General features: G+C 39.5%; 3 protein-coding genes across 11 annotated transcripts in view; all 3 read right to left on the bottom strand.

Annotated features, from left to right (window-relative positions):
• Positions 1-12,260, bottom strand: part of LOC125883388 (protein NLRC3-like) — a 111,178-nt gene that overhangs the window by 64,810 nt on the left and 34,108 nt on the right. The window contains exon 1 of one of the 8 annotated variants that reach the window (XM_049567623.1): positions 1,387-1,464. The exons of 5 other annotated variants lie outside the window; for them this stretch is intronic. The gene's annotated coding sequence lies outside the window, so the exon portion shown is untranslated. Of the gene's footprint in view, positions 1-1,386; positions 1,465-12,260 lie in introns of those variants that run through there. 2 more of the 8 variants (XM_049567626.1, XM_049567630.1) reach the window with 2 other exon arrangements.
• The window catches only part of LOC125883391 (caspase recruitment domain-containing protein 8-like), a 101,618-nt gene that overhangs the window by 70,804 nt on the left and 18,554 nt on the right, over positions 1-12,260 (bottom strand). The window lies entirely within an intron of this gene.
• LOC125883402 (uncharacterized) lies at positions 2,512-11,497 on the bottom strand. 2 transcript variants are annotated; one of them, XM_049567662.1, is made up of 5 exons: positions 11,384-11,497; positions 9,387-11,249; positions 7,613-8,621; positions 6,983-7,075; positions 2,512-6,320 (listed from the first exon to the last, which is right to left on the bottom strand). In XM_049567662.1, exon 2 carries the CDS (start codon positions 11,239-11,241, stop codon positions 10,309-10,311), a length of 933 nt encoding a protein of 310 aa, XP_049423619.1. In that variant the 5' UTR covers positions 11,242-11,249; positions 11,384-11,497; the 3' UTR covers positions 2,512-6,320; positions 6,983-7,075; positions 7,613-8,621; positions 9,387-10,308. The 2 variants fall into 2 exon arrangements, with proteins under 2 accessions (XP_049423619.1, XP_049423618.1); XM_049567661.1 differs by having other exon boundaries at positions 7,613-11,249.

Genomic DNA, 12,260 nt, shown 5'->3' with positions numbered 1-12,260 from the left:
GTACAGCAGTCCTGCTGCAATAACTGCGCCAAGACGCCTTCTCCGATCCGTTATTGATTTTTGATTTCCATCTCGCCAATGCCACGGTGGTGTGGTGGTTAGCACTGTCGCCTCACAGCAAGAGGGTTTCCGGTTCGATCCCGGGCGCGGGAGCCCTTCTGTGTGGAGTTTGCATGTTCTCCCCGTGTCAGCGTGGGTTCTCTCCGGGCACTTCCTCCCACAGTCCAAAGACACGCAGATTGGGGACTAGGTTATTGGTAACTCTAAACTGATTGAGGTGTGAATGTGAGTGTGAATGGTTGTCTGTCTCTATGTGTCAGCCCTGTGATAGTCTGGTGACCTGTCCAGGGTGTACCCTGCCTCTCGCCCGATGTAGCTGGGATAGGCTCCAGCCCCCCCGCGACCCTCAAGAGGATGAAGCGGTTAGAAGATGAATGAATGAATGAATGAATGAATCTTGCCAATGCTCACGATCACAATAACCACCAACTCTCCACAAACTTTCCCCGCACTTGACTTTTGATTATAATCAGAGGCCAGCTGCGGGGAAAAGGTTTTATGAGACATGTTATGAAAATATTTTGGCTATTTATATGTTTGTGTGTGTCAGTTATATGTGTTGAAACGTTAAAAACATATACACATTAATTTCTTACAGTGTCTATGAAAAGCCGCAGGGCTGTGTTTATATTGTTTTACTCTAAATGCATGTATACAACACAGTACAACAGCCAAGGCGAGCGGAGGTGGTGACATCATCAAGTTCGCTGCTGTTCCAAAAGCAGAAATGACTGTACTCCCGTTCTCCTGTTCTTGGGAAGTCCGAACTGCTGAACTTGAGTTTTGAGAAACGGCTTCAGACTTGACCGCAGCTTTTTGTCACCGCCTCCTGCTGCAGCTCTGATCTCGTCTACTCTCCAGGCGAGGCGCACTTCATCTCCAACGAGCCTAAAGTTTAGGGAGTGTCCGTGCACTGATCTGATCTGAGGGCGGAAACCAAAACTCAGTGTAACAAAGAGCAGGGAGAGCTGACTGTACACTCAACATCTTCCTATCCAACAAAACTGCGCCACAATCCCTCGGCAGAGTCCCCCTTTTCTCTCTGTGTGTCTATAAAGTGCCGCTGCTCGCGGTACTAGAGCTTTTCACTGTGACGCACATTCAAAGAGTTGACACAAGAGCGCGCCCGAAGCACCGGAGCGCGCAGATCCGTAGCTGCGCGCAGGCCTCGTGTTTAACAGGAAAAGCCTGGTTGTAAAAACAGCGTCAGATGATGGTGGTGGTAAAAGCAAGTGTGATGATGGAGCTGTGAAGATGTGGCACTGACCCAACCGACCCTACTCTCCCCTAGAACACACTAAACAATGAATAAACATCAACACTCACCGTGTCTCACACCACCTGTCTTCCTCTCACTGCTCTGTGCAGTTTAACATGGAGTCTGAACACACCACTGACTTCAGAATTTCACTTCCAGTTTTCCCTGTATCCACCTCTTCCCCTTTTAGTCACAGGAAATGTGAATGTGTTATTATGTCCAAAGTGCGTTTACATTCTCTCTGTTCAGCTCACAGTGGCAGGACTATCATACAGTTTGTAGACATGCACCAAGCAAGGAAAATATAAAAGAAGCAAAGGTCATGATGTCAGTGACAGCGTTCAGTGAGCCAGACTTTGGTGTCAGTTCTACAGAGCGGGCACTGCAAATTAGGGGTGGTGGAGAAAAATGATATTCTGCATGGCGATATTGTGTCTATACACAGACGCCAGGTATCAATCTTTTATTATGTGCATCATACATTTGTGCAAATACTCATTTTAATACAACTTTTGGTGCTAGAATAATAAAGTCAGTTGCTTTTTCGGGCCACTAGATGGTGCTGATGTTTTTTTCCTGGTGAGGTCAGCAGAGGTCTCAGTCAGCATCATTTGGCAGGAAGCTCATCAAAGCAAAGATGGAGGCACCGGAGAAAGAAATAAGAAACGCGAGTCATATGAGAATAAAATACTGTGGGAATACTACGAACATGAGGGCTCACCTCACACTCCAGAATGTGAAATAAGAAGAGACACAAATCACTCCTGCAATGAATAAAATGTGGAAAGAGAATTTAAAAAGTCACAACAGTAAAAACAAAAAAGGCAGGCAGTGTCCAAATAATGAAAGTGACCAACATGAATTCAACAAAATACTGTTTCTTTTGCTTTACTTAACTGTGTTGATTAATGCCAACATGACAATATTTCATTATACTGACTTAACTCACTTATGTAAATGGAACTTAACTGTTGGATCTATATTACCCAACCGTATTTAGTAAGACCAATGAAACTATACTTTGTAACTCCAACTTAACTGACTTCAATATGTGTGACAACCACTGGATTTTGTTTTACTTAACTGGTTTTCATTGTTCTAATGGTAGTAGTTTTAAGTGGATTTACTAAACCTGATCATGTCAACAATTTCCACACAGTGTAGTTGAGTAAATTCAAATCACACTACTTAAGTACTGTGGACAAAACAAACATTTATTACCAATGCAACACAGCACCATCAATAACCAACCTGGTCAGCTGAGTATAAAATAATGGAAACATACAGACTGGTTTAGATCACCTTATCAATTAACATTTTCTTTCATTGTTCTTCACAGTGTTTTACAATGTTCACGAAAGAGTAAATAAGTAGAAAATAATGTCCAGTTCACTCTTACAGTGAGCTACCTCAGTTGGCTATACATAAGGATATGGCTGGTGATTTTCTATGTTCTTCATATTGTCAGCAAATCCTATCAAAAGACCAAACCAACAACAACGGGACTCCATGGCACAAAGGAATAAGACATAATCAGGCTTTGGAGACAATACTTGTTTACGATAAATTCATTGTTGCTTTTTGTCTTTTGGATGTGTCAACTATAAGAAAAAATCGGAAATCACCAGCCTTACCTTTCAAATCTAGCCTTACCTTTAACATGTCTACCTAATCATGACAACAAATCATAGATCATGAAAATGTATGTGACCTGCACAAACCCAACACTGAGAAACTTTTTAACAGGGGGCAGAATGAAAATGCTTGAAACCAATATTGAAATGTGACCTTTTTTCCGCAACTACAGAGAACTGTAAAATGAAATCATTGATAACTAAAAGTTTTAGTTCGTACAATCTAAATTGACTGGAACTTTTAATTGAACCCACCCCCCATATAAAAGGGTGAAAACAATGCTATGCCACGTAGCAAATACTTCAAATTAATAAAATAAATAATAAAACAAATTCCCTTTTTCTCTGCTGCTTCAACAGAGTTAAAAAAATCAGTACAAAATACAAAAAGAAAAGTTCAAGACTGCACCACATTTAGCTAGGAATGGACATTTTCAAAACGGCAATCAAAATATTAAACATTAATATTTTTTTTCTACTTTTTTTTGCTTAAATCTTTTAACCAACTCCTACTCAGATTAAACACATCAAATATTCATTCATTTTGAGGATTTTTAACCCTTTATATGCCATTTTCTTTACATGAAGTCACTGTTACTTTTATGAAAAAAAAAACATTAATTATGAATTACTTTCTATATAATAAATGTTGGATGGAATTTTTTTTTTAATTATCACAGTCTGTCATATGTGAATGATTAATAACAACACCAGTTTTGATGCATTATTATTTCTTTGTGCAGTTTCAATTTTTCAATAAACACCGACACCTGTCCCCTTCAGGACATTTTTCGTCCTTGTTGAAAAACAAAAAATATTAAATATTAATATTTGTTTCTACTTTTTTTTGCTTAAATCTTTTAACCAACTCCTACTTGGATTATACAGATCAAATATTCATTGTGTGTGTGTGTATGAGAGAGAGAGAGAGCGAGACAGAGATGGAGAGAACAGTAATGTAGCCTTGCCGCAACCTGCAGCACATAATTTGCCATTTTTAGCTACACAATTACACACACGCACACACACACACACACAATATTTTTTTAGTATCTATACAGCCACAGCCCCCAGACATCCATATCAACACTAACATAGCATTTATTTAAAAACATTTTTGCAACAATGGCTCGCAAAGCTCAATAATGGAAAAACAGGAGAAAAATACAGGCAATTTTATTGCTTATTATTTAGTGTGTGTTTGCTCTGGAAGCAGGAGAAAATGTATGATTCGGCAGGATTTTAGTAAAAACTTCCATTTTGATCCCCTAACTCTGGAATGCATGACTAATATCATCAAATTCATGTTTCTAAGTTGCCATGAGGATGTGATGAACAAATACGGAATTTATGGTTTTACATTTAGCTATATTTTCACATAGGGATTTGACATTGTGTATTTTGAGTCCATGTACACACACACACACAAACTAATATTGCAATATTTTTATACAGACCACACTGTCACATCCTTATGAGCACAGCAAGACCATTTTTGATCTACTCTGCATGTGCCCTCCCAGTTAGGGGCCTATAGTGCTTCAAGTGGCCAAACCAGGAACTGCAATGAAAAGACAGCAGGGCCCCAAAAATGGAAATTGGCCCCATCTTTGTTTTGTTTTTTTTTTTTTACAATTCTTGGGTCTCTCTAACCAACCTGACTGCCAGAGATAGAAAAAAATCACATTTTTTTATGTAAATTGAAAGGGAATCAAAAAATGTTGTGTTAATGGGTTTCAATGGGGACGGTTTTCGTCCGAGAGGGCAAAGTGTCATAAAAGGTTGCCATTTGTGTATTTTAGTCCTGATTTAGGAGCAGCTTTAAAATTTCAAAATATCACCAAAAATAAGTTTTCTGACCAAATGTCATGCTATATGCATAAACACAGCCAAAGTTATTGAAAAATAAAAACTGAAAAATGACTGAAAAGCACGTTTTCCGTCCGAGGGGGACCGGAGGGTCAAAATGTTCACATTTCGGGGCTGTCCACACCAACGCGGGTATTTATAAAACCATGACTCTCTGCTCACGGTTTGGCCTTTCATCCACACGTAACTGCAGTTTTGGGCCCCTGTAACCGGAGTTATTTGTAACCGGAGTCCAGGGTGAACTTTTTGGAAAAGTCCAGTGTCAGCAGTCATGTGTGGACAGGATAACCGCAGTTATTTTGTCTCGTCTCCATTGTATGATGTCACAGTGTGCGACGTAAACAGAAAACAGCTGTGTTATTACCCGATCCATTGTGTGCGAGAGACGATTTGAGGATGGACTTAAACAAAATACTGCTGCTATTTAGCAGCATATCAGCACTTTGTGTCTGTATCATACAACTAACGCTACTCAACCATATCCAGCAACAGAGGCGCAAGAGCGTGCTATTACGGAGACTGCTCCTGCTGCATAATAGTACGCTTGTTGTTGTTTTTCCAGTAATGACGTTTTACTGCCTTCTGATTGGCTACAATGGCCTTACAGTTAGGAGTTATATCGCCACCTACTGCTTCGGCATGTGTATTACATTGCTTGATAGTGGAATTAGCGGTGTCATGTGGACAGAGGTATTTTTATTACACCTCTCGTATGGACGCAGATTTTTTAAAAACTTTTAAAAGATAAAAAAGTTCGGTTTTAAAAATACCCGTGCTCGTGTGGACTAGGCCTAATTTGGTGCCTATGAGTCTTGCTCCGTACTCTCAGTCTATCACCATATAACACTAATTTACTTTCTCTCACTGTCATATTCTTGCTACAACCCTTTCAATACATCTTATTGCCCTCTCATTCACACCCATCTCTTTGTCACACCCTCCATTTGTTGCTCTCCCCTTCTCTAACCAACTTAAAATGAAACCTCTCTCTCGTAGTTGAACATTTTGAAAGTCTGTTAAAACATATTCAGACATCATTTCAAACTAAGACCATTAACAGTTCAAGGTGCGGATCCAAAAGTTTTGAAGGTGAAACCCAACGTCCAGGTTTTCCTCTGTGTCGTTTCAAGAGTATTCCACAGTCTTTGGTGCTCCACACTCTTCTTACAATGTCTTGTCTAAATTGTTCCTTCAAACAGTTTATATTTTCGCACTTGAGCCTTTGTTGAGAGCTGGTTGCCATCCAGTTCCATCACAACTTTTTGTAGAACCTCAAATGTGTACCTTAGCTTTGTTGGATAGCTCAAGTCCAATGAGTACATGAGGCCAAATAAAATGGCAGCTGCATTTGCAATGTTACCAAGGTCACGAAGCACTTCCACACCTTCCATGATGATTCCAACATCTTCCAGGTCGTCTGTGGGTTCTGCACCTTCCTTCTTTATAGTGAAGACTCCCAGGATCGTCTGCTCCATAGTCTCCTGGTTGTCCTCAACATCCTTAAAAACAGAACAAATAAACCTTCAGCCAAAACACACACCAGGGAAAAACTTTCTTTAGCTGTGACGTCTATCCAGCTCCCAGATTACTATCCCTCAAAGAGTACATTTGGTGAAGCTTTTCTAGTTTTGACATTATCTGCTTTTGGTTTCTTAGTATCTGTTGTCAACCACAGATATGAAAAAAGCTTTACAAAAAGTTACATTTGAGAACTAAATAGCATCTTCCTCAAATTATACATTCAAACAGCATCCTACAAACTGCTGTTAATGTCAGTGAGAAGGGATTTGTACAATGCAAGCATAGCAGTTATCCATCTGTGCTGAGGGAAGCACGGCTGTGTTAAAGGATATGTCTGGCAATTTTCTATATTTCTCTTATTGTCAACAAATCTCATGTTTGGATCAAAACCAACAAGGATCTACTAACAGGTATTGTGAGTGTGCATCCAAAGCCTGATATAGCTTATTCCTCTGTCTCATAGACATCCATTGTTGTCCAAAAACTATTCAAAACAACCCAGTGAGTCACACTACTGCACTGGGTGACATGGTCCTTCATTGCCAAGAGGTTGGTCATGTTAGTTTGTTTAGAAACAGCTCCAAGAGTATAAACCTCGATCACATGTTCAGTCTTTGAAAGCAGAGGCCAAAAAACTTACAGTGTACTCCCTTATGAGGGTTTCAGGGTCTTCGTTGAGGTAAACAATTAGTGCTTTCAGTACGCAGGCTCTTCTTGTTTCAATGGCGTCATTCTGCAGCAAAGAACAAAGGCAACATGTAACAGGGGTTATATTATTATTGTATTGTGCTGTATCCTAGTATTGGCTAGTGGTGTTGAGAGTGAATTGGGTGCCCAGCAGAATCAGCAAACAGTCATCAACATGACACAAATGATCATCCTAACATTCACTCACAAACTGATAACGTGAGGTCAGTTTGCATTTATAAAACCGTTAGCCCCAAATCCACACACAGAGAGGTATACAGTACATGTTAGTCATGTTAGTACATAGCAGTCTTCAGAGCAGGAAATTAAATGATGTTCTCTATTTCATGTGGAAATGAATATGCACTTATTACCAAGAATAAATATACAGGACATGTATTCATTGTGTCCTGAGGTGCACCAATTAAAGAGTATTTTAAGCAACTGTGCACAGCTGTCTGAACAAAAATGTCCTCCATCAACCAGATAATGTCTTCAATATTTTGTTGTGTGCACAATTAATACGACCCTTACTCCCTTAAAATACTGATTTAGTTATCAACACAATACAATAATGACTGACCTCACGCTCAGAAAAGAGGGCTGGCCATCTTCTTTTGAAATCTGCAATGAACGGCTTGTCTTCAATCACCTCATGCCGCCTGTAAGCAAATGTCCTTTCCATTTTCTCCTTAACTACCTGTTGGTTGTTGTTCTTTTGCACTTCAGCCAATAGTGCCAGCCTCTCCTCCTCTAAACTCGCTTTGGTTTGTCCTGTTGGATAGTCTGGACAGTAGTTTACCTCCGCTCTTCTAGGCTCCTTCACTTGATTTGGTGCTGTGCGTGTATCACTCTGTTTACGCTTGAAGGAGTCGACATTGAGCTCTCAACATCCAATGTTTCGCAACTTAGTGCGGTAGTTTGCCATTTTATATTTCAAACTAATCTTCCACCCATAGAAGTCAGTAACAGAACCTTGCTCCCTTAAACATGGGTGCTTCTTCACAAGGGCTTCAGCAACTGCATCACGTTCAGCACTTGAGGGATACGCTTTATATTTGATGATTTGTGATGCCAAACATTCAAGGATGTCGGACTTCATTCTTGGACTAGGACTGAAGAGGGTACCATTACTTTGAAAGTCACTATTTGCACGCTGGAGTTGGATCTCTACATCATAGACAAACTCGGGCACAGGAAAGACGTCTGGCCATGGCTTACATCTGAGGGATGACGCCGACGATGACGACTCAGAAGATGAAAGGCTGTCAGTGTCCACAGATGAAATGGAAATGGACTCATCCAGGCTGGATGTCCGTGGAGAGAGGCAAGAGCTACTTGTAGATGAGGCACTTTGGAGGTAAATCACTTTGATAGTAGCCTTATTTTGAATGTCTGAGGTGCTTGTCAGGTTTATGAACTCATCAAAATCATTGTCCTTATATTGTAGTCTAAAGTCTCCTGACACCTCACATTGTCTCTTTATCTCACTGTTGAGTTCTTCAACAGAGTCTGGTAATCCCAAGGGCAGGATAACTTTGGAAGAGTCATTCTCTCCAAGGATGATGCGAAGCGCTGCTGAAGTAGCCACACTGGTCAACAGGTTATTGTGAAGAAAAGCAGCAGAAGAAAATGATTAAAAACCAGTCATAATTAATACAGTTCCACTAAGTTGACAGTATCGGGTAATCATCAATACTAAAAAGTATCAAAGGCATTAAAAGTACTGGTTTAGAGTAAAGGAAGTATTCCTAAAACTGTTTAACTACAGACTGATCAGCACTGTGTCAACTTAGAACAGTTGTTGTTGTTTTTAATAAAAAAGAAATTGTACACAACTTAAAAAGTTTAAAATGTGATTTATCAGTATGTTTTTAAGACATTTTCTGAGTGCTATAAAAATAGCAATTTTGTTGCAGGTGTTCCTTTAAGAAAATAACATCAGACTCACAATGGGCAGTCAACCTAGTGCCTACATTACCCAAAATGCAACTGGACTTCATTCACTTGACAGTACAGATTGTGTGGTGTGCCAGCAGCAGCCAGTGTAGCCTCCAGCAGAGATGAGGAGTGGGGAAAACAGAGGTCTTGTTCTTTTTTCTTTTTCTTTAGCTAGGTGCACTTCTTTTTAACTCCACCCCCAAGATATGTTTAATTTTCAAACTTGTAGTCTTCTGTCCCAGCAGATGCAGGCTCAAGTGACATCACTTCCCCCCCGAGCCACAAAAGACTGGGACTCACTTCCGTGTGTAAAATCAGTTCAGCTCTCTCTTAATAGTTAGAATTCTATGTCTTATTTTACCCTCATTCCCATAATAACATTCAGTGAAACTGAAATAAAAATGAAGAATAATTACCAGACGTGTGTATGTATCTTTTAAGGGTAACCATTGGGAGAGTCCCACACTTGGAATCAACCCGGGGATAGTTGTCAGTCAGTTCATTTAACTCAGCCAACACGATCTCTCTTGCTGAAGATGACTGGAGCTCAAAAGCTCTGTAGTGCTCTCTGTACCATGAAGGTCATTTTCTGCATATGAAGATCAATGTGTTTTCCAATATACACATTTGGAGTACCTCTGCAAATTCAGGCAGTCCACTTACTGATCCATGCACAATAATCATTCCATTTCCATATTCTATGCCATTACTAGAGACACTCTGTGCCAGGGTAACTGTTGTGAGATCTGGGTGTTTCTGAGTTAGGTGAAGTGCTATGTCCTCTTTCATGACATCTACTGGAATTGTCGAGACGTGTGTCACTTCAAAGGCCGAGATTTTACACTCTAAATATGCCACAGACTCCTCACAGTGTACAGGTGCAGCAACAAGCTCTGTAATATCTTTCAAGTCTAGAATCACAAATATACCCAGTTGTGAGACAAAAACACCCTGCTGCTCCAGAGTAACAAGGTCTCGGAGTAGCGGCTCAAATATTTTGTGATAGCTGTAAGTCTTCACATCATGGCTTTTACACAAAAGAGCTAGGCATATTGAGGCCAAAGAGGAGTGGCTGCCAAGAGGCACATTTCCCAAAATCCAACAGACAGCACAAAGTTTGTGTGTTTTACGTGAAGTACCGAGGGGGTTACAAACTTCAAAATCATCTACGTATAGACAGACAGAGATTCTTAATTCCTCCCCTGACAGAAAATCATTATTCTTGAAGTACTGGCCATCTTCAAAAAATCTATAATGTAGGTGGTCATTCACTATCTGTTGCTGTCTCCTCTGTTCAACAACCTTGCTGAGCACATCCTTTTGATTAAGTAGCTGATGTCAAAACTTTAGCAAAGGAACATACTGAAAACTTCTTTTAGCCTTTGCATCAAGTATATACTGAACCGGATCAACCATGTTGAAATGATCTTTGTAATATTGCTTTCGCTTAAAAGCTGTGGCTAATGGTCCATCCTTTCCTAAAGCTTTTGACAGAGGGTTAGATGAACCAAGTGCACAGCCCAACTCTTTGATGAGCAACTGGTCAACTTGCAGGTTATGGTTATTGAAGAAATGAGCAAGAATGTTGTTAGTTACAGGCACCAGGGCAGAACTAATCAAAAGCTGCAACTCCTTTAGCAGCTCATCAACAGCAGAGCTTGGTACATGGAAACACTTTTCCAATTTTAATAAAACAAATGTTAATTTCTGTTCTATAACTTTTAGCAAGTCCTCTTTTTCTGGCACCAGTGCACCATCTTCAAGTTCGGCATCATCAAGAAACTCATCACTTTCTGTCAAACATGTATCTCCCAAAGTACAATTCAGTGAATCTGCAGAGACATTTTTCACAATTCCAGCTTTGAAATCGTTTAGTGTATATGTCTTGTGCTTTCTGTTCTTGTGAGTTTGATATGTTCCATAAATATCTGTCTGACAGGAACAATCATTAAACACACAACAAATGGTTTCATGTCTCTTCAGATGGCTGTTAACATGAGTAAAAAGTTCTCTCAATGAGGCAATGTCACTACGTGAACAATGATGGCAGTTAAATGTTGTGCAATCTACTGATCTTTGAGATGTCTGATCAATGTGTGATCTACACAGGTGACTTCCAAGTGCATTCCAAGTTTTAAAGGTGCATGGACAATTTGAATATGTGCATGGATAAGGGTGTCTGCGGCCAAAACGGCCATGTTTTAACCTGTAGTGCTTCAATAACTGATATCTTGTAGTCTCTTCTGCAGCACACTCTTTACACTTCCACATTCATGTTCCTGAAAATTAAACAAACAAAAAGAATCACTCATATATTAGTAGTACAGTAGTGTTAATCTTTAAGATACACACCGAGCCTTCATTATAATGTGAAATATTTCTGGTCATTAAATGGTGAGCCCATTGTACTTACCAGTACTTAAAGAGTCACAAATAAATGTAGAGCGTCCCTGCCCAGCCTTCAGACTCAGAGATGTTCTTCCGGGCAGAGATGTCCTGTAATAACACATTCAGCGGACTTGTGGTTATAAAACAGAAACTATGGAGAACAAAGGCACTTTTAGTTTTACAGTTCCAACTACATTAAAACATGACAATGATAGATCAGTCAATACATGCCAAACTGAGAATTTGGTACAGGTCTGACTACTGCTACTTGAGTATTTATTTCTAAACTGGTAAAACAGAATATGAGTTTGAAGGTTTCAGGTAGACTTACTGTCAGCCTAACTGTGCAGATTTGTTCAACACTGTTCAAAATTCATGTGTGGTTTATTTATGACAGCCCTCCAGAAAAGCAAATAATGACATTTATGAATGATACACCAGTGCAATTTGTATTCATCAAGACAGAGAACATGTATTGTTCTTCTACAATAAACTTAACTGTGGGAATATAGTATGTCAGGAATATGACCCAAATCCTGACAGGGCTGGTGACTGATCACAGACATTTCCATAAACCTATCTAATCTAATGCCATGATATCAATTAGACCAAACTCAGAATGTCTTATGAATCAGAGCTAGCTACAATGCCTGTTTAACTTCTGACCGTAATATCACTTGGTAATGCTGTTAAAACTGTAAAATCATATTCTAAAGCACAATATTATGAGCAGCAATCAGCGTTTTACTTAAAATACAAAAAAGACACTGCATGATTTTTGAAAAAAAAAAATAAAATAAATCTGTTGTCTCTAAAATGAGACACACTTGTAAAACTAAAGTTACTGGTTTCAAACCGCCTTTGAATTTTGCTATTCATGCTATGGATGAATGGCTGTCCAA

This window comes from Epinephelus fuscoguttatus, linkage group LG23, assembly GCF_011397635.1.
Source record: "Epinephelus fuscoguttatus linkage group LG23, E.fuscoguttatus.final_Chr_v1".
NCBI lineage: Eukaryota > Metazoa > Chordata > Actinopteri > Perciformes > Serranidae > Epinephelus > Epinephelus fuscoguttatus.
This window is presented reverse-complemented; position numbering and strand designations above follow the sequence as displayed.

Coding starts and splice junctions, on each gene's coding strand:
- LOC125883402 (XM_049567661.1), bottom strand. CDS start 11,241: ATGTGGAAGTGTAAAGAGTGTGCTGCAGAAGAGACTACAAGATATCAG.